We start from the raw sequence: 21830 nt of genomic DNA, 5'->3' as shown, positions 1-21830 counted from the left end.
CCAGCCTAAACCTCCCCTGGCACAGCTGGAGACTGTGTCCTCTTGTTCTGGTGCTGCTTACCTGCCTGGGAGCAGAGCCCAACCCCCAGCTGGCTCCAACCTCCCTGCAGGGAGTTGCAGAGAGCAAGAAGGTCTCCCCTGAGCCTCCTCTTCTGCAGGCTAAGCAAGCCCAGCTCCCTCAGCCTCTCCTGCCAGGGCTGTGCTCCAGACCCCTCCCCAGCCTCCTTGCCCTTCTCTGGACACCTTCAAGTCTCTCCATGGCCTTCTGAAACTGAGGAGCCCAGAGCTGGACACAGGACTCCAGGGGTGGCCTCACCAGTGCTGAGCCCAGGGCACAATGACCTCCTTGCTCCTGCTGGCCACACTCTGCCTGCTGCAGGCCAGGATGCCCTTGGCCTTCTTGGCCCCCTGGGCACACTGCTGGCTCATGTTTAGGCAGCTGTCAATCAGCACCCCCAGGTCCCTTTGTGCCTGGCTGCTCTCAGCCACTCTGACCCCAGCCTACAGCACTGCCTGGGGTTGCTGTGGCCAAAGTGCAGCCCCTGGCACTTGGACTTGTTCAGTGCCATCCTGTTCGCCTCTGCCCATCTGTGCAGCCTGGCAAGGTCCCTCTGCAGAGCTCTGCTGCCCTCTAACAGCTCAACTCCTGCCCCCAGCTTGGTGTCCTCTGCACATCTCCTGCTGCTAGACTCCATCCCCTCCTCCAGATCATCAATACAGATATTGACCAGGCTGGGGCCCAGCACTGCTCCCTGGGGCACACCACTGGTGCCTGGCTGCCAGCTGGCTGTGGCACCATTCACCACCACTCTCTGGGCTCAGCCTCCAGCCAGTTCCTCACCCAGCTCAGAGTGCTGCTGTCCCAGCCAGGGGCTGACAGCTTGGCCAGGAGGTTGCTGTGGGGGATGGTGGCAAAGGCCATCCAACACTGCAACAGGTTGCCCAGGGAGGTGCCTGAGTTCCCATCCCTGGAGATATTCAAGGTGAGGCTCAACAAGGCTCTGGGCAACCTGAGCTAGTTGAGGATGTCCCTGCTGACTGCAGAAGGGTTGGACTGGATGAGCTTTGAAGGTCCCTTCCAACCCAAACCATTCTATGATTCTAAGAAACACCTGCTGGACTCCAGGCCAGCAAAGCCTCCAGGCATAGAACCACAGAATGTCAGGGTTGGAAGAGACCTCAAGGCTCAGCCAGCCCCAGCCCCCTGCCATGGGCAGGGACACCTCACACCACAGCAGGTTGCTCACAGCCACCTCCAGCCTGGCTGCAAACACCTCCAGGCAGGAGGCTTCCACCACCTCCCTGGGCAGCCTGTGCCAGGCTCTCACCACCCTCCTGGGCAACAACTTCTTCCTCACAGCCAATCTCAGTCTCCCCACTTCTAGTTTTACTTCATCCCCCCCAAGTCCTATCCCTCCCTGACCCCCTCCAAAGTCCCTCCCCAGCTTTCTTGCAGCCCCCTTCAGATCCTGGAAGGCCACAATGAGGTCTCCTGGGAGCCTTCTCCTCTCCAGCCTGCACAACCCCAACTCCCTCAGGCTGTGCTCACAGCAGAGCAGCTCCAGCCCTCTGCTCCTCCTCCTGGCCCTGCTCTGGACACCTTCCAGCACCTCCAGATCCCTCCTGTAATAGAGGCTTCAGAACTGGAGCATGTGGGCAGAGCCTGGAATCAAAGTGAGTCCTACAGCATCCCTTGGCCCAGAGGGATGCTGCGAGCCCATGGCCAGCACACTGCCTTGTGTTATCAGCCAAGGCACCAAGGCAGAGGCTATCAGATGGTGACTGAGCAAAGCAGCCCAAATGGAGCATTCCTGAAGAGCCAAACACTTCCAAGTCCCAGATTTGTCAGCAGACACAGGGATCTTCAGTGGTCTAAACAGCTACCTGTGCCATCTCTCACCAGCCCCTGAGCTGATATTCTTCACAGAACAGCTTAGGTTGGAAGGGACCTCAGAGATCATCCAGTTCCAACCCCCTGCCATGGGCAGGGACACCTCCCACCAGCCCAGGTTGTTCAAGGCCTCATCCAGCCTGACCTTGAACACTTCCATTGAGGAGGCAGCCACAGCCTCCCTGGGCAACCTGTGCCAGAGTCTTCCTTCTTCCTCAGCTCCAGTCTAACCCTGCTCTCCCTCAGCTTCAAACCATTCCCCCTTGGCCTGTCTCCAGCCACCCTCAGGAGAAGTCCCTCTGCAGCCTTCCTGCAGGATCCCTTCAGCTATTGGAAAGCAGCTCTAAGGTCTTCCTGGAGTCTTCTCTTCTCCAGGCTGAACCCCCCCAGCTCCCTCAGCCTGGCCTCACAGCAGAGCTGCTCCAGCCCTTGGATCATCCTTGTGGCCTCCTCTGGACTGGCTCCAACAGTTTCACATCCTTCTTATGCTGGGGACACCACAACTGGGCACAGTTGTGGAGATGGGGTCTCACATGAATAGAGTGCTTGCTGGTTTCCTTCTCCCTCTATTCTCCTGATGAATGAGAGCTGCAGATGTGCCTCCTTCATCTCCAGAGCTGCTGGAGGGGTTGCATTGAATCATCCTGCTGTGAAGAAGAGCCTTGGCAAGGAGGTGAACACAGTCCCTGCCTCTCCCCAGGTCCCCACCTGCAATTCCCATCCACTGAAGCTTGGTCTTGATTGCTTCATCACCTCTGAGAACCAACACCATGGGCAGAGCCAAATCCTCCTCAATTTCATTTAAGGTGACAGCTTGAAGGTAGCAGAGTCCTAATGCCAGGGAGGGGCCATACAGAGCTTTCTAAAGATAACCTCAGCACATGCTGAGGACACCTGGTGCAAGGAGATCCCTGCAGCTTTCCATCACATGCAGCTCATGACTTTTACCTCCAGCAAGCAGCACAGGCTGCAGAGCTGAGCCCATGACAACCTCATGGAGCTTAACAAGACCAAGGGCAAGGTCCTGCAGCTGGGTCAGGGCATTCCCAGGCACTGCTATAGGCTGGGCAGGGACTGGGTGGAGAGCAGACTGAAGAAAAGGCCTTGGGGGTGCTGGGGGAGGAGAAGCTCAGCAGGAGCCAGCAGGGAGCACTTGCAGCCCAGAGAGCCAAGCAGAGCCTGGGCTGCAGCAAGAGAAGTGTGGCCAGCAGGGCAGGGAGGGGATTCTGCCCCTCTGCTCCACTCTGCTGAGACCACAGCTGCAGCTCTGGGGCCAGCTCTGGAGCCTCTGTGCCAGGAAGGCTCTGGAGGGGCTGGAAGGTGTCCAGAGCAGGGCCATGAGGAGGAGCAGAGGGCTGGAGCTGCTCTGCTGTGAGCACAGCCTGAGGGAGTTGGGGCTGTGCAGGCTGGAGAGGAGAAGGCTCTGAGGAGACCTTCTGGTGGCCTTCCAGGATGTGCAGGGGGCTGCAAGAAAGCTGGGGAGGGACTTTGGAGGGGGTCAGGGAGGGATAGGACTGGGGGGGATGGAGCAGCACTAGAAGTGCTGTGGTGTGAGGTGTCCCTGCCCATGGCAGGTGGGTTGGGACTGGCTGAACCTTGAGGTCTCTTCCAGCCCTGCCAGCTCTGTGGTTCTATGATTGCATGAGTGAGAGGAGCTCAGCAGTGGCCATGAGGAGGGTGTCAGGATGAAGGTGCCAGGCTCTTTGCAGTGCTGTCCTGTGGTACTTGTTCACTGTATTTATTAAGACATCTGTCCTATATTTTATGGTCAACCTGGAGGAGGTGATTGAGACTACTCTCAGCAAGTTCCTGATGATACAAAAGTGGGGGCTGGCTGACACCCACAGGCTGTGCTGCCATCCAGCCAGAGCTGGACAGGCTGAGAGCTGGCTGCAGTACCTGCCCCCAGCCCAGGCTGCTCCAGGCCTCATCCAGCCTGGCCTTCAACACCCCCAGGCAGGAGGCAGCCACAGCCTCCCTGGGCAGCCTGTGCCAGGCTCTCCCCAGCCTCACTGGCTAGAATTTCTTCCTCATCTCCAGGCTCAGTCTCCCCTCTCCCAGCTCAAATCCATTGTCCTTCATCCTGGCACTCCCAGCCCATGTCCAAAGTCCCTCCCCAGCTCTCCTGGAGCCCTTCAGGTACTGGAAGGTTGCTCTGAGGTCTGCCTGGAGCCTTCTCTTCTCCAGGCTGAACAGCTCCAACTCTCTCAGCCTGTCCCCACAGGGGAGGTTCTCCAGCCCTCTGATCATCTTTGTGGCCTCCTCTGGACCCTTCAGCAGGTCCATGTCCTTGTGTTGAGGACTCCAAAGGTGGACACAGCACTCCAGGTGGGCTCTCAGAAGAGCAGAGACCCTCTGTGTGTGGTGGCTGAGCACCTGGTGGTGGACACCCAGCTTGTGAGGTGTTACTGCAGGAGAGCTCCTGGAGGAGAGCTGAATCCTCCTGCTGGCATCTGTGCCTCTCTTGGCTGTGCCTGGAAGCCTTCCAGTTCTCAGCACTTATGGTGCTGCTGGGTCTCCCCTTCTGTACCCCTGGGTGGTGCCAGGTGCTGCCTGCCCCAGTAGCTGCTTTCACATCACTTGGAATTGTTGCTGTGCCACATCAGCCAGAATCACAGAGTGGCAGGTATTGAAAGGGACCTCTGGAGGTCATCCAGATCCAGTCCTACCCTCCTGCCAAGGCTGGGCCACCTGGAGAAGGTCACTCAGGGTGAAGTGGGTAGATTCAGATTGGCTGTGAGCAAGAAGTTGTTGCCCAGGAGGGTGGTGAGAGCCTGGCACAGGCTGCCCAGGGAGGTGGTGGAAGCCTCCTGCCTGGAGGTGTTTGCAGCCAGGCTGGAGGTGGCTGTGAGCAACCTGCTGTGGTGTGAGGTGTCCCTGCCTATGGCAGGGGGTTGGGGCTGGCTGAGCCTTGAGCTCCCTTCCAATCCTGACAATCTATGATTCTATGACACACTAAAACAGAGACCAAAACTCTCTGAGGAGAGCAGCAAAGAGGAGCACACAACCTGCTGCTTCATGTTGCAGCCTGGTAGCTGCAAGGCTGAGCTCCCTGGGCTGCAGTTTTGCTCTCTGCTGCCCCAGTGCAGGGTTTGCCTTTCCCTCCGGGGGAAAGCACCACAGCCCACAGGAGCTTAGATCTTAATTACAGGGACAAAATACAGATGTAGGACCTGACAGCCACATGCAAGTGAAATGAATGCTGAGAGGGCTGGATGAGCAGAGCTCTAAGAGGCAGTGAAGGGTGAGCAGCAGTGCTGCCACGGCTCGGAGCCTCCGCGGGGAGCCACTGGCCAGCAGGCTCCAGCGAGGGCTGGGCTGAGGCCAAGGCAGGCAGGGATTGCTTCTCCAGCAGTGCCTGGGCTGTTATGTTGGGAGCAGCTGAAGCAAGCTGAACCATTTCCAACTGGAGAGCAAGAAAACATCACTTTTGGTCTCTCCTCCCCTATCTGAGAAAGGGATTACAGAGCTGAGTGCTTGTTCAGGAGCTGCCTGCTGTGGAGCAACAGAAAATCAACCCCCGAGTTCTACCAGCTCCCAGCTCAGCTGGGCTGAGCCTTTCCTGCAGACTTGCTTTCAAACAACCAGAAAGCTGCCTGGGAGCTTTGCATTTGATGAAGGTGAAGGTGTCCCTGTTCATTGCAGGGGGGTTGCTCTAGGTGACCTCTGGAGGTCCCTTCCGATCCAAAGCATTCCAACATTCCGTGAGCCCCAAACCTTTGTCTGGGAAATGGATCCAGAAGAGAAGGCTGGAAGCAAGCACTGGCTGCCTCAAATCCTCCCCTCCCTTGTGCTCCCCACATCTTTTCCAAGCTGTTTATCACGTGAGGAGCACAACATCTGTGGAATCTCTCTCTGGGAAGCTGAAGGCCATTTCTCAGTAGATGCAAGGACATAAATCTCCCCTGGAGGCTGACAGGAGCTCCAAAAGCTAACAGCAGCACTGCAGAAAGATCTGGCACAAATAATTCAGGATGCTTCATAACTCACCTTTACCTTGACCTGCACTGAGGCTGCTTCCCTAAGCCTGATAACCTGAAGAGGAAACCACTCCAGGGAGCAAAGACACAATAAAGGACTGCCCAGAGAGGTGGCAGCTGCCTCATCCCTGGAACCACTCCAGGTCAGGCAGTTTGGGGCTCTGACAAACCTGCTTTGAATCACAGAATGGGTTGGGTTGGAAGGGACCTCAAAGATCATCAAGTTCCAATCCCTCCACCACAGGCAAGGACGCCTCCCACCAGCCCAGGTTGCTCAAGGCCTCATCCAGCCTGGCCTTGAACATCTCCAGGGAGGGGGCATCTTCCCCAGCCCCCCTGGGCTGAAGGTGTCCCTGCTGACTGCAGAGGGGTTGGACATAGATGGCCTTTAAAGGTTCCTTCCAGCCAACCCAGTCTGTGACTCTGTGATTTGTCTGAGAGAACTATTTCTGTTGGAAAAGGCCTCCAGGCTCACCCAGTCCAAGCAGCAACCCAACCCCACCATGGCCATCAAACCCGGGCCCCAAGTGCCATGGCCACAGGTTTCCTGAACACCTCCAGGCATGGGGACTCCACCAGCTCCCTGGGCAGCCTCTGCCAGTCCCTGACCACTCCTGCAGCAGAGACATTGCTCCCACCTCACTGCAGCCTCCTCTCAGGGAGCTGCAGAGAGCAATGAGGTTTCCCCCTCAGCCTCCTCCACACTAAACCACCCCCAGCTCCCTCAGCTGCTCCTCCCCAGCCCTGTTCTCCAGACCCTTCCCCAGCTCTGTTGCACTTCATTGACTCTTCCTCAACCATCCATCAATGAAAACAGCTGCAGTATCAGTAAATGTTCCTAATGTTCCAATCTTCCTGCTCTCCTAATGGAAAAAGCACAACAGGCCCTCTGAAGGTCAGCTGACACCAGATCCTCTCTCACAGGTTGCTTTTGACCCCAAGCCCACAAACCAGCCTAGGGTGTTTTTTTCCCCCCAGAAACACATCAGCCTTCCCCAGTGCTCTCCAGGTGCTACAGAGGAGCTGCAGTCCCTGCAGCAGAGGACTCCCTGCCTGCTGGATCCATCAGGCAGCTCTCACAGGGCTGCTCCTGCACCACGCTTCAGGCCAAGCTCAAAGGCTGGGACTAACCTGGCAGGAAGCCTCCCCTGGTCCAGAGGCTGAGTCCATTCCTGACCACAGAAACAAATGGAACCAGGAGCCTGCTGTAAATGAACCTGCAGTCTGTCCAAAAGCCTCTCCTGCACTTTGCTCTCCCAACAGATGCTGAAATGAATGGACCTGTAAAGGTCACCCAGTCCCAGCCCCTGCACTCAGCAGGGGCAGCCTCCACTAGATCAGGTTGCCCAGAGCCCTGTCCAGCCTCACCTTGACTAGCTCCAGGGCTGGGGCCTCAACCACCTCCCTGGGCAACCTGCTGCAGTGTTCCAGCAGCCTTCTGCTGCAGAACTTGTTCCTCACATCCAATCTCAATCTGTTCTGCTCTCATTTCAAACCATTGTCCCTGGTCCTGTCCCTGCAGGCCTTTGGGAACAGTCCCTCTGCAGCCTGCTTGGAGCCCCTTCAGGTCCTGGCAGGCTGCTCTAAGGTCTCCCTGGAGCCTTCTCTTCTCATCAACCACCTCCCCGGGCAACCTGTTGCAGTACTCCACTACTGAACCCAGTACACAAGATGTGGCCTGCTCCAGCCCCTCAATGTCCTTCTGGGAGTGAGAGACCCAAAACTGAACCCAGCACTCAGGGTGTGCTTGAGGGGGACAATCCCTGCCCTGCTCCTGCTGGCCACACGATTCCTGATCCAGGCCAGGCTGCTGGTGGCCTCCTTGGCCACCTGGGCACATTGCTGGCTCATCTTCAGCTGGCTGTTGACCAACACCCCCAGGACCTTTTTCACCAGGCAGTTTCCAGCCACTCTGCTCCAAGCCTGAAGCATTCATGGGGCTGCTGTGAGCCAAGTGCAGCACCTGGCACTTGACCTTGCTGAACCTCACCCCCACTGACCTCGACTCACCTATCCAGCCTGGCCAGATTCCTTTGCAGTCTCCCTAGACTCCAACAGCTCAACACAGACACCCAGCTTGGCACAGTGAGGGTGCCTCCACTCCCTCCACAGATCAGTGATGAAGATGTTTGTGATGGGTTAACACCCACCCTGAAAATAAACCCCAGGGTGTGGAAGGCTTGAGAGTGCTTTGCCCTCCCTGCAGAGCCTTTTCCCCCTGGGAAGCTGAGTCTGTTCCACTCCCCACTCCCTGCCCAGCTAGGGTAGAAAAAGCAGGACATTGCAGCCATTAGAATAGAATAGAATAGAATAAACCAGGTTGGAAGAGACCTTTAAGATCATGGTGTCCAACCTATCATCCAACACCACCCAATCAATTAAACCATGCAACCAAGCATCCTGTCAAGCCTCGCCCTGAACACCCCTTTGAGCTCCTGCCTCTCCCGGATGAGAGCAACTGCAGCTGCCTTCCTGCTCCTCTGCCAGGTGGTCGGACCTGCTCCTTCTCCCTGCTGCCTCTGTGCCTCTTCAGAGAGAGACTGGTTTTGTATTCTTGGTTTTTTTCCCCTCCCACCCATCCTTGCCCTTGTGACCCTTACCTGTTAGTGTTTTATATATATTTTTTGTTTAAAGAAAACTCTTTACCTCTCTACTTCCAGGCCAACTCCAAATTACTGCTTGGTGGATTTGCTCCTTCCCTTTCCTTTTGTTTCATTTCCTTCTCTGTTGGGAGGGAGTAGGGGGGGAGCAGGGGAGAGATTCTCAGCCTTGCCCCCATCTGAGCTCTTAATTCCCAGTTAAGGCTCAAACCACTACAATGTTAAAGAGAACTAGCCCCAGAGTGAGCCCTGGGGAACACCACTGGTGAGCAGACACCACCTGGAGTTAATGCCTCCCTTCCCCACTGCTCCCTGGGCTCAGCCATCAGCCAGTTTCTCACCCAGTGAAGAGTGCACCCAGCCAAGCCTGTGCACCTCTCCCCCTCCTTTGGAGGGAGCAAACCCCCTAAGCTTTGTGTAAATGTTTCATTTCAGGCAGCCTCCTGCCCCAGAAGGCTACCACCCTGCTGGTGTCCCTCTTCTGATGCCCAGCTCAGCTCCTGATGCTCACAGCCCTTCCACCAAGACCAGCTGGATTTTTTCCTTGTCTTAGCCTTGTCTGAACAATTTCAGCAAGACATTTAAGAAACAAAAAGGAGGAACTCCAAGCCCTACCCCACTTCCCTAAGCAAGTATCAGATCTCAGCAGGGCTGGTTCCTTCCAGCATTTCGCTCCACTCCAGGCCATCTGCCCTGCCAAGCACCCAGGGGCTGCAGGCAAAGCACTTCAACTGTTTGTCAGCTCCCAGCACTTTTATTCCATCAGGAGTTTTCAGTCTCAGAGAGAAAAGCCAAGCTCTAGAGAGGGGACTAATAACTTCTTTCAAGCCAATTCCTATTTTCAGCAACAGTGGCATGAAAAGCAAAACTGCCTGCTGCTGGGGGACCACAACAGAAGGGTAATGAAAATCATTACCCAGCTGGGACAGTGGCAAATGTTCCAGCCAATGGCTTCGGTTTCTGGCTGAGAAGAAGTCATTAACTTCATTTGGAGAGTGGTAAGAAGCTAACAAATGAATCAGAGAATTGTTTGGGCTGGAAAAGCCCTCTGAGATCATCCAGTCCAACCAGCAACCCAACCCCACCATGGCCATCAAACCATGGCCAGATATTTCTGGAACACCTCCAGGGCTGGGGGCTCCACCACCTCCCTGGGCAGCCTCTGCCAATCCCTGACCACTCTGCAGCAAAGAAATTCTTCCTTATCTCCAATCTAAAGTGCAATGGAAAGTCTGTGTAAGGATGTCCCATCTGTTTGAACCTTTGCATCCTCCCTTTGGGTCAAATCTGAATAACCACTCCAAGATTCATAGATCCATAAAATCACAGAATGGTTTGGCTTGGAAGGGGCCTGCCACCTGGCCACATGCTGCTCCTCTTCAGAGCCAGGCACAGCCCTACAAGCCCAGCCCATGCCAACCAGGGAGCAGATGCTGCAGGAGAGTTTGCCGAACAAAGTCAGGGCAAGGACCTGAAGGCTGGAAGGTTTTCAGCTCTCCAAGGCCCTCTCTTACTCCAAGCTCTTTTCACAAACATTTGCTCCTCCAAGGCCTTGGCACTCTGGCTGTGGCCATTTGTCACAGGCTAAGATCAACAACCTTCTCCTCCCAGCTCGTGTTCTCCTCCTGTTTATTTCTGCAGGCTCCAAGGCTGAGAGGCAAAAAGCCTCCAGCTGCTCAGACCACAGATTTTACAGCAGCTTTCCCCTCCCTCAGTTCAAAGCATTCAGGAAGTGTTATGAAAATCCCTGAGAGCCAACTCTTGAGCTCTGGAGGTGGTGAGATGGTCCAATAGATACTTAAGGAAGGAGCTGAGCAGCAGCTGGACACAAGATGAAGAGTCCCCTTCTGATGTCACCTTAAAACCTTCCATCGTGTGCAGGGAGAGCAAAGGGCCACAGGTAAGAGCTGTGAGGAGAAGACCTCACTGTCTTGTTGACAGGCAAGTGGCTTGGGGTGCCTTAAGTGAAGCATCAAGGAGAGCTTCTGGCCACCTACCCCCACACCAAGAGCTGCATTCTGCTCCTGCACACACGAGGCAAGAGCAGGCCAAGCTGGCTGAGGGAAATGAAGGCCTTCCAGAGGGTCAGAGAACTGTTTGAGGTGGAAAAGATCTCTGAGATCACCCACTCCAACCACCAGCCCAAGCCCACCATGGCTGTCCTAATGCTCCATCCCTGCACATGAGTCTGTCTTGGCAGTTGGAACAGCTGACAGAATGCAGCATTGAATGCCAGAATGGTTTGGCTTGGAGAAGGTCTCCAGGCTCATCCAGTCCAAGCAGCAACCCAACCCCCCCATGGCCACCAAACCCTGGCCCCAGGTGCCATGGCCACAGGTTTCCTGAACACCTCCAGGGCTGGGGACTCCACCAGCTCCCTGGGCAGCCTGTGCCAGTCCCTGACCTCTTGACAGGAAAGGTAATGCCACAGCTTCAGAACCTGATTTGCAGACCTAGAAATGGCCCTGGGCCATCTGGGTTGAGACCTACAAACCCTTCTCAAACCACATTAGCACTGCAGTGACTCAGAGGACAAACTGCCCTTGGTAAAGGATCTCAAAGGGCTGACAGCACCACAAAAAACCTAAGTCCCTGGTAGCAGGCCTGTGAAGAGGCACTGAAGGGCTGAGGTGCACCCTCCAGCATCTCCAGCACAACATTGGCAGGGTAACAGCAGTCAGCAAAGCCCAGCCAGCAAGGTCAGCATCTCACAGACTCATAGATCCATAGAATGGGTTGGGTTGGAAGGGAGCTTCAAGACCATCCAGTTCCAGCCCCTTGCCCTGGGCAGGGACACCTCCCACCAGCCCAGGCTGCTCCAGGCCTCATCCAGCCTGGCCTTCAACACCCCCAGGCAGGAGGCAGCCACAGCCTCCCTGGGCAGCCTGTGCCAGAGCCTCACCACCCTCATGGGGAAGAATTTCTTCCTCATCTCCAATCTCAGTCTGTCCTCTCCCAGCTCAAAGCCATTGTTCCTCATCCTGGCACTCCCAGCCCTTGTCCAAAGTTCCTCCCCAGCTCTCCTGGAGCCCTTCAGGTACTGCAAGGCTGCCCTGAGGTCACCCTGGAGCCTTCTCTTCTCCAGGCTGAACAACCCCAACTCTCAGCCTGTCCCCATAGGGAGGTTCTGCAGCCCTCTGATCATCCTGGTGGCCTCCTCTGGACCCTCTCCAGCAGCTCCAGGTCCTTCTTGTGCTGGGGGCACCAGAACTGGAGGCAGTGCTGCAGGTGGGGTCTCACCATCACCTCCCTGGTCCTATTGCTCTCCCTGCTTTTGTTGCAGCCCAGCACAGGGTTGGCCTCTGAGCTACAAGTCAGCATTGCCAGCTCATGGTGAGCCTCTGTAGCCACCCCCTGGAGCAGAGGAGTGGGCTGAAGGCCTGATGATAGCTCAGGTTTCTTATCCAAGCCTTGAAACTGATTTCAGGAGCATCAGAGAACTCTGGTGAGGGAGCCAAGGGTGACTGAAGAAGCTACATTGTTGAGCACTGGGTTTGCTTTCCACCTGAAGCTTCACAATTTTCACCACGGGAAGAGTATTTTCACTCCATCAATCATGAAGCTGAGGAGCCAGGGAAGGAATTCTCCTGGATGAAAGCTCTCCTGGCCAACACCAGCAGCCCATGCAGACAGAAACCCAAGAGAACTGCAGTGAAACTGGAAAGGAATTCAGCTGTAGGTCGGAGGTGTCTTGGTAGGTGTGAGCATGGCAGGATGGTGCCCTGAAGGCTCAAACCCCTAACCCAGACAATGGCTGAAGCTCCTGGAAGTGTGCAAACCTGGACACCTCCTGGCTCCAGAGGGTCCAGGGACATGTGCAGCACGTGTGATTGACCTTGGAAGCTCCTGGGAGTGTGCAAACCTGGACACCTCCTGGCTCCAGAGGGTCCAAATGAACATGCAGCAGGTGTGATGAACTTTCTGACACAGCTGTGAACAGTGTGTGCCCCTGGCCATGCTTGGCTATGCCCCATCCTATAGGTTCAGCTAGCAGGTTTCCAAAGGGCATTAATCATCCTGGGACAGTATTTGACCCAGGCAAGAAGCTAGGCACCTTGCCTTGCTGTCTCCCAGCAGCAACAAGAGCCCAATGCTGCTGGACTAGCAGCTGAAGGGTCTGTCCTAAAAGGCAACAAACTGTGCCTGGGCCTTGGGACCAAGGCAGAAAGGGGAGAAGGTCCAAGAGAACTGAATCCCAGAAGAGCCACAGAAAGGCTACAGCCCAGCAACAGAGCACACAAGAGAGAGACTTAGAGAGATGCCCCTAACCCTCCTTGAGCCAAGGACAAGCTCCAGACTAGGAAATGTGCATGAGAGGAGAGAGCTCCTTAGCCCTCCCTGAGCCAAGGGCAAGCTCCACACCATGAACTGGGCATGAGAGGAGAGAGCTCCTTAGCCCTCCCTAGGCCAAGGGCAAGCTCCACACCATGAACTGGGCATGAGAGGAGAGAGCTCCTTAGCCCTCCCTGAGCCAAGGGCAAGCTCCACACCATGAACTGGGCATGAGAGGAGAGAGCTCCTTAGCCCTCCCTGAGCCAAGGGCAAGCTCCACACCATGAACTGGGCATGAGAGGAGAGAGCTCCTTAGCCCTCCCTGAGCCAAGAGCTGCTTGAATTTGAGTCACAGCCTGTGGGAAGGTACCAGACAGAGAAGTACTACCTATAAAATACCTAAAAGCATCCATTCCACTGCAGCTGTGGAGGCAAGGCTTACCTCCAGCAGGTCTGAGACGATGGGCAGCACCTCAGGGTTGCAGATGTCGATGGAGTCGTCCCTGTAAGTCTTCTTCTTGTAGCGGATGTTGCCCAGGTGCAGGATGGCTGACAGCAGCGAGAAGATTCTGAAGCAAAGACAAAAACTCACTGGCACCCAGCTGGCTTCCATCTCATACAGCTCACAGAGTGGACTGGGTTGGAAGGGACCTCAAAGATCATTTAGTTCCAACCCCGCCTGCCATGGGCAGGGACACCCACAGCAACCTCCTGGCCAAGCTGTCAGCCCCTGGCTGGGACAGCAGCTCTGAGCTGGGTGAGGAACTGGCTGGAGGCTGAGCACAGAGAGTGGTGGTGAATGGTGCCACAGCCAGCTGGCAGCCAGGCACCAGTGGTGTTCCCCAGGGAGCAGTGCTGGGCCCCAGCCTGGTCAATATCTGTATTGATGATCTGGAGGAGGGGATGGAGTCTAGCAGCAGGAGATGTGCAGAGGACACCAAGCTGGGGGCAGGAGTTGATCTGTTAGAGGGCAGCAGAGCTCTGCAGAGGGACCTTGCCAGGCTGCACAGATGGGCAAAGGCCAACAGGATGGCACTGAACAAGTCCAAGTGCCAGGGGCTGCACTTTGGCCACAGCAACCCCAGGCAGAGCTACAGGCTGGGGTCAGAGTGGCTGAGAGCAGCCAGGCACAAAGGGACCTGGGGGTGCTGATTGACAGCTGCCTAAACATGAGCCAGCAGTGTGCCCAGGGGGCCAAGAAGGCCAAGGGCATCCTGGCCTGCAGCAGGCAGAGTGTGGCCAGCAGCAGCAGGGAGGTCATTGTGCCCTGGGCTCAGCACTGGTGAGGCCACCCCTGGAGTCCTGTGGCCAGCTCTGGGCTCCTCAGTTTCAGAAGGCCATTGAGAGACTTGAAGGTGTCCAGAGAAGGGCAAGGAGGCTGGGGAGGGGTCTGGAGCACAGCCCTGGCAGGAGAGGCTGAGGGAGCTGGGCTTGCTTAGCCTGCAGAAGAGGAGGCTCAGGGGAGACCTTCTTGCTCTCTGCAACTCCCTGCAGGGAGGTTGGAGCCAGCTGGGGCTTGGGCTCTTCTCCCAGGCAGGTAAGCAGCACCAGAACAAGAGGACACAGTCTCCAGCTGTGCCAGGGGAGGTTTAGGCTGGAGGTGAGGAGAAAGTTCTTCCCAGCAAGAGGAATTGGCCCTTGGGCTGTGCTGCCCAGGGAGGTGGTGGAGTCCCCATGCCTGGAGGTGTTCAAGAGGGGACTGGATGTGGCCCTTGGAGCCATGGTTTAGCTGTCAGGAGGTGCTGGGTGAGAGGTTGGACTTGATGAGCTCTGAGGGCTTTTCCAACCTTATTGATTCTATGATTCTGTAACCTCTCACCCTAGGCTGCTCATCCAGCCTGGCCTTGAACACCTCCAGGGAGGAGGCATCCACAACCTTCCTGGGTAACCTGTTCCAGTGTCTCCCCACCCTCACTGTCTCTGGGCATGCTCCAGCCCCTCCATGTCCTTCTTGGAGTGAGGAGCCCAAAATTGAACCCAGCCTCAGCAGCTCTGAGGACTGGGGCACAACCACGTCCCTGCTCCTGCTGCCCACACCACTGCTGCTCCAGGCTAGGAAGCCACCTGGAGCCCTGCTCTGCTTGGGCACCACCTGCACCTGCCAAGCAGTCCTTCCCCACCTCTAAGGTCAGGATACTGAATCCTTGTTGTGGACCAGAGGGATGCAGCTGTCAACATCTTTCCTCTGTAACTGCCTGAACGAAGGTCAAAGCTGAAGCTTTGCCATGAAAATCAAATCTAAAAGTAGAGAGAGACTGCAGAGATCCTCCCTTGGCTCTGCTGAGACCCCACCTCCCATCCTGCCTCCAGGGCTGGTGTCCCCAGCAGAAGAAGGACTAGGAGCCAGTGGAGAAAGGCCTCCAGAGGCCACAAGGATGATCCAAGGGCTGGAACAGCTCTGCTGTGAGGCCAGGCTGAAGGAGCTGGGGGGGGTTCAACCTGGAATGGAGAAGACTCTGGGGGGACCTCAGAGCTGCCTTCCAATAGCTGAAGGGATCCTGCAGGAAGGCTGCAGAGGGACTGCTCCTGAGGGTGTCTAGAGCCAGGCCAAAGTTTGAAGGTGAGGCAGAGCAGGGATAGACTGGAGCTGAGGAAGAACTTCGGTCTGAGGGTGGTGAGGCTCTGGCACAGGCTGCCCAGAGAAGCTGTGGAGGCCTCCTGCCTGGGGGTGTTCAAGGCCAGGCTGGATGAGGCCTTGGGCAACCAAGTCTAGTTGAGAGGTGTCCCTGCCCACGGCAGGGGGGTTGGAGTAGATGAGGTCCAAGGTCCCTTCCAACCTGCTCCACTCTGATTCCCTGGTACCCTGTGCTGCAGGTGGTGATTCACTCCTGTTGCAGCTGTACAACACCAAGCAGAATAAATTTGCTGAGAGTGAAGGCTGCAGTGGATTGTGACCAGCAGAATTCACAAGGAGAAATACAAGAACCTGTGTGCCAAGATAAATGATGGCTTGGATTGACTGTGACATCCAACCCAGCTCAGGCCTGATGCTTACTCATTGCTTCACTCCAGCAGCTGAACTCCCTCCCCCCAAACTGGCTTTAGAAAAGCCTTGTGCTGAAACCTGGCTGTGGAAAGAGGAGGAAGCCTGCTGGGAATGTAACAGGAGTCATCTCATTCAACTGCCCCGCCATGGGCAGGGACATCCTCCACTAGAATCAGAGCATTGGTTGGGTTGGAAAAGCCATCACAGAACAGCTCCCATATGCAAACACAGAGTATGAAAATCCATGATGTAAGGTGGATCTCTGTCTGGAGATACATCCACATAGACAGCAAAAAGGCCTCCAAGCTCATCCAGTCCAACCAGCAACCCAACCCCACCATGGCCATCAAACCCTGGCTCTAAGGGCCACAGCCACACACCTGCAGGGAGGGGACATCCCCAGCCTCCCTGAGCAGCTTGGCCCCTTGAAGTACTGAGAGGCCACCAGAAGGTCTCCCCAGAGCCTTCTCTTCTCCATGCTCAACAACCCCAACTCTCTCAGCCCTTGTCCATCCTTGACTGCCTCTCCTTACCTTCAGACATGGCAGCAGCTCCATCACCACTCCTCAACACTTAACACCATGGTCAGACACAACCAGACACCGCAAGTCGCTGAGCACAGAACCCTGCTGGCCCCACACTCTGCAGTCTCTTCCTGAAGGACCACAGCCTTGTGCCACTATCTTGCAGCACCCTGAGGACAGGCACTGAAGAAACACCTTCAAATGGGAGCTCATTTCACAGGCTCACAGGATGGTAGAGGTTGGAAGGGACCTCTGGAGATCCCCAAGTCCAACCCCCTGCCAGAGCAGGAGCATAGAATCCAGCACAGGAACACATCCAGATGGGGCTGCAAAGTCTCCAGAGGAGACTCCACCGCCTCCCTGGGCAGCCTGTTCCAACCCCTGAGCACCCTTGCAGCAAAGACATTTTCCCTCATCTCCAACCTAACCCTCCCCTGGCAGAGTTTCAGTCCCTGTCCAATCTGGTTTTGAACACTTCCAGGGACAGGGCACCCACAGGGCACCACAGGAGCACAGAATCATTGAGGCTGGAAAAGACCTCTGAGACCATCAAGTGCAGTAACACTCCTCCCCAGCAGCCTGGCAGGTTCACTGTTGAGCTGGCCTGAGGCAGGGCAGCTGCCACACTGCTTGTGGTGGTTTCACTTCATCTTCCAGCTGCTAAGATGGCAAACAAACTCACTGTCTGCGTGTCCTGGGCAGGAACCCCACCATCTCCATGGCCAGCTGCAGCCGCTCAAAGTCGTGCTTCAGGTCCTCCCCTTCCACGGAGAAGCAGTCCTGGGGGGGTGCAAACACAGCAGATCAGAGTGCTGAAGGAGAGCAAGCTCAGGACAACCCCCACATGGCCAGCTCAGCATCTCCCAAACACCACTGAGTGACCTCCAGGCCTTCCAGCAGCATCTGGAACAGTCCCAGTCTGGTAGTGAGGAATGAGGTCACCCAGAGGCTCTGCTGATGGCATGGGGCAGGACTGTGGGGGATGACCCTGGGGTGCATTCAGCAGAGTGTGGCCAGCAGATCCAGGCAGGTTCTTCTCTCTCTAATCTGCCCTAGTGAGGCCCCACCTGGAATACTGCATCCAGTTCTGGGCTCCCCAGCTCAGGAGGGACAGGGATCTGCTGGAGGGAGTCCAAGGGAGGGCTCCAAGGATGCTGAAGGGACTGCAGCACTGCCTGGGGAGGAGAGGCTGAGGGCCCTGGGGGTGGTTAGTCTGGAGAGGAGAAGGCTGAGAGGGATCTGATCAATGGCTATCAATAGATGAGGGCTGGGGGTCAGGAGGCAGGGAACAGGGACAGGCTCTGCTCTCTGTGCCCTGGGATAGGCCAAGGGGCAATGGATACAAAGTCCAGCACAGGAGGTTCCACCTCACCAGGAGGAGGAACTTCTGCACTGTGAGGTCCCAGAGCCCTGGAGCAGGCTGCCCAGAGAGGTTGTGGAGTCTCCTTCTCTGGAGCCTTTCCAGCCCCATCTGGATGTGTTCCTGTGTGACCTGTGCTGGGTTCTCTGCTCCTGCTCTGGCAGGGGCTTGGACTTGGGGATCGCCAGGGGCCCCTTCCAGCTCCTAAGATCTTGTGATCCTGTGACCCCAAAAGCCAGCCCAGAGACACCAGAGCAGAGACAGCAAGGAACAGCCAACCAGGATAAGCTCCAGGAGCAAGGCAGAATTTTGCCACTTGGATATCAGAAAGAGTATACAGCATGAAAAGCCCTGCAGCTGAGGGGGCAGCTCCAACACAAATCCAGGCTGGGTGAGGGGTGACTGGAGAGTAGCCTGGAGGAGAAGGCCTTGGGGGTGTCAGTTGGTGCCAAACTCCCCAGGAGCCAGCAGTGGTCCCTGGCAGCCCAGCAGGCAGCTGAGTGCTGAGCTGCAGCCAGGGCAGGGGATTCTGAGCTGCAGCACAGGGAGGGGACTTTGCCCCTCTGTTTGGCTCAGACCCCTCAAAGGTCACCTTGCTCATCCCCCCTGCAGTGAGCAGAGCTGAGGGCCCCACTGAATTTACCCTTGAATGTCTCCAGGGATGAGGCCACCACCACATCCCTGGGCAACCTGGTCCTGTATTTCACCAGCCTCACTGTGCAGAACTTCCTCCTGGTGTCCAACCTAAATCTGCCCTGCTCCAGATTGAAACCATTGTCCCTCATCCTGGCACTCCCAGCCCTCATCAAAAGTGCCTCCCCAGCTCTCCTGGAGCTCCTTCAGGTACTGGAAGGTTGCTCTGAGGTCTCTAGGAGCCTTCCCTTCTCCAGGCTGAACAGCCCCAGCTCTCCCAGCCCGTCCCCACAGCCCTCTGATCATCTCCATGTCCTCCTCTGGCCCCACTCCAGCAGTCTGATCTCCTGCTGCTAATACTACAAAATTCTGCAAGCAAAGCTTTTTTCCCCCTCCACATTTCTGAAGTGGCATTCACATTCCAGAGGACAATTCCATGTTGTGCCATCATCCATCCCAAATGAAGTCAGGAGCCAACAGCACACCACCATCGACAGCTCCCAGGCAGCACAAACTCCCCAAGGGCCTTTAATTAATGATTTACATCACAATTGCCAAGCTCATTAAGCCCCATGGAAAGGCCTTTTCCAAGCTAGCTCCTCCAAAGCCGATGCTCTGTGCTGTTTCAGCTCCTAATGGATCATAATTGCAGATAAAAAAGGTAATGTTCTGGCTATCAGGGCACAGAAGCATTGCAAAGCCCAAGCCCAGGGATTGCTGGAGCAAAGATCCCCTGCTGGCTATGGTTACAGTGAAGCTACCCAGGGACTGCCATGGAAAAGTGGACAGGAGACAGCTCTGGAGCCCTCAACACATGAAGGACATGGACCTGATAGAGAGCATCCAGAGGAGGGGCACAAAACGCTCAGGGGCTTGGAGCAGCTCTGCTACAAGGACAGGCTGAGGGAGCTGGGGGAGTTCAGCCTGGAGAAGAGAAGGCTCCAGGGAGACCTTAGAGCAGCCTGCCAGGACCTGAAGGGGCTCCAAGCAGGCTGCAGAGGGACTGTTCCCAAAGGCCTGCAGGGACAGGACCAGGGACAATGGTTTGAAATGAGAGCAGAGCAGATTGAGATTGGATGTGAGGAACAAGTTCTGCAGCAGGAGGCTGCTGGAACACTGCAGCAGGTTGCCCAGGGAGGTGGCTGAGGCCCCAGCCCTGGAGATACTCAAGGTGAGGCTGGACAGGGCTCTGGGCACCCTGATCTAGTGGAGGATGTCCCTGCTGAGTGCAGGGCCTGGGACTGGGTGAGCTTTGGAGGTCCCTTCCAACCCCACCATTCTGTGATTCTGTGACATCACAGAGGGTTTCTTTCTAGGCTGGCCATCTGCAGCAGGTTGAGTGCATGGCGATGTGGAGAGGTCCAGGGCTGCTTAGGAGTGAATCACCAGCTGAAGCCACCACATGATCCCAAGGGAACATAAAGCAGCAGCTCAGTAGCCAAGCTGCAACAGCACACAGAACTGCTGGGCAGAATGAGGCCATCCCATGTGGGGAGTCCTCAGTGGCCTCTCCAGAAGAAGGAATCAAAGCTGAGGGTTGTTTTAATCTTAATTTTTGCAGTACATTGTCCCAAGCCATTCCTGGAGCAATGAAGGTCTTTGCAGCTTCAGTGTATGAAGGGACATGGAAAAGCTCTTGTGGGACCTTGGAAGGCTGCAGATGTATAAAGGATGCTGATGAACCATAGAACTGTTTGGGTTGGAAAAGACCTCCAAGCTTATCCAGTCCAAGCAGCAACCCAACCCCCCCATGGCCATCAAACCCTGGCCCCAGGTGCCATGGCCACAGCTTTCTGGAACACCTCCAGGGCTGGGGACTCCACCACCTCCCTGGGCAGCCTCTGCCAGTCCCTGACCACTCCCGAAGCAAAGACATTTTTCTTCATCTCCAACCTAACCCTCCCCTGGCACAATTCCAGGCCATTTCCTCTCCTCCTATCCCATGAGATAAGGAGCAGAGCCCAACCCCAGCTCCCTGCAGCCTCCTCTCAGGGAGCTGCAGAGAGCAATGAGGTCTCCCTCAGCTTCCTTTTCTCCACACCAACCCCCCCACCTCCCTCAGCTGCTCCTCCCCAGCCCTCTTCTGCAGACCCTTCCCAACCCTCAATGTCCTTCTGGGAGTGAGGAGCCCAAAACTGAACCCAGCTCTCAAGCTGTGGCCTCCCCATTGCCCAGTACAGGGCACAATCCCTGCCCTGCTCCTGCTGGCCACACCACTGCTGGTCCAGGCCAGGCTGCTGGTGGCCCTCTTGGCCAGCTGGGCACTGCTGGCTCACCTTCAGATGGTGTCTTAAGGATGCCAGTACACTATTCACCATTTGTAACCTTTTGGGGGTCCAATTCCTTTCCCTCCCCGCCTCCTTGCAGCAAAGCCTGGCTCTCAGGACATTTCTCTAGCCCAAGTGCAGCTCAGGTCCTGCAGAGATCACCTGGGACTCTTCCAGCTGCATCAGGCAGTGCAGTCCAGCAGCCATGAAGCACAGAGCAAACTGAGCAGCACCAACATGCAGCTGACCTCAAACATGCTTCCCCATGCAAGACAGCCAAGAGAGCCCCACAGGACACACAGACATCCAAAGCACGTCGCCAGCTGAAGCCAGCTCCTCCCTGGTGGCTCACAGGAGGAGCCAGGGCAGGGGGAGAGGCTTCACTGCTCCCTTTTCTGGGTGGATCTATCTGGAAAGGATGAGCCTGGCAGTGGAACTGCTTGGGGAGAAGGACCTGAACTTTGCATTCTGAACACCAGCAGGGTTTGATTTGCTCACAGATGGCTGGGGAGGGATGATTGGGGATTTGTGTTTGGTTGGGGTTTTTCCCCTCTGGAAGCCACTGCCACCACCTCCAGGAACTGATACAGCTCTGATTTGCTGCTTTATCAGACAGAAACTGCAGCTTCCACAGGGCTGCTGGATCACAAGCTCTTCTGTCGTCAAGAAGGAATGAAAGCAACCCTTCTTAGTTTGCCCAGAGTAGCTGACCACCTGCAGGTGCTGAGGAAGCTTTCCAGATGGAAGGAAACAAAAAAGGGCAAGGCAGAAAACAGCTGCATGGCCATGAGCTCACACACAAGCAACACCACTGCAGGGCAGAGGCAGGGAGATGGTCATGAAGAGATTAAATTGCATCTGACTTTGTTTGCTGCTCAGCTCTTGGTGCACCTTAACAAACCCAAGAGAGCAGCAGGCCTGCCCCAGCAACACAGAAGACACAGGGACTGGTACTGACCGGCTCAGAGTCAGAGCAGCAATCATCCCAGCTCTGGCTGGGGGCTTTCTTTGCCATCTGAAAGCAAGGCACACTGGGTTAAGTGCTGCTCCCTCCCAAACCAACTCCCTGCTCGGAGGGAGCATCCCAAGTGCAGCATCCTTGGCATCCCAAGTGAAGTGAATTCTTCTCCTGCAGGCTGGGGATAGGGTGGCTGAGAGCAGCCAGGCACAAAGGGACCTGGGGGTGCTGATTGACAGCCACCTAAACAGGAGCCAGCAGTGTGCCCAGGGGGCCAAGAAGGCCAAGGGCATCCTGGCCTGCAGCAGGCAGAGTGTGGCCAGCAGCAGCAGGGAGGTCATTGTGCCCTGGGCTCAGCA

The 21830-nt window shown here is 56.1% G+C and overlaps 1 protein-coding gene across 1 annotated transcript in view; it reads right to left on the bottom strand.

Annotated features, from left to right (window-relative positions):
* The window catches only part of MYO9A (myosin IXA), a 221133-nt gene that overhangs the window by 136541 nt on the left and 62762 nt on the right, over positions 1–21830 (bottom strand). The window contains exons 5-7 of the mRNA XM_054169279.1: positions 21472–21528; positions 16936–17033; positions 13186–13312 (exon numbers count right to left, since the gene is read on the bottom strand). Coding sequence (XP_054025254.1) covers positions 13186–13312; positions 16936–17033; positions 21472–21528 — 282 coding nt within the window. The remainder of the gene's footprint in view (positions 1–13185; positions 13313–16935; positions 17034–21471; positions 21529–21830) is intronic.

The sequence above is a fragment of the Dryobates pubescens genome, chromosome 17 (assembly GCF_014839835.1).
Source record: "Dryobates pubescens isolate bDryPub1 chromosome 17, bDryPub1.pri, whole genome shotgun sequence".
Taxonomy (NCBI): domain Eukaryota; kingdom Metazoa; phylum Chordata; class Aves; order Piciformes; family Picidae; genus Dryobates; species Dryobates pubescens.
The sequence above is the reverse complement of the archived record's forward strand: the minus strand, read 5'-3'. Positions and strand labels throughout refer to the sequence as shown.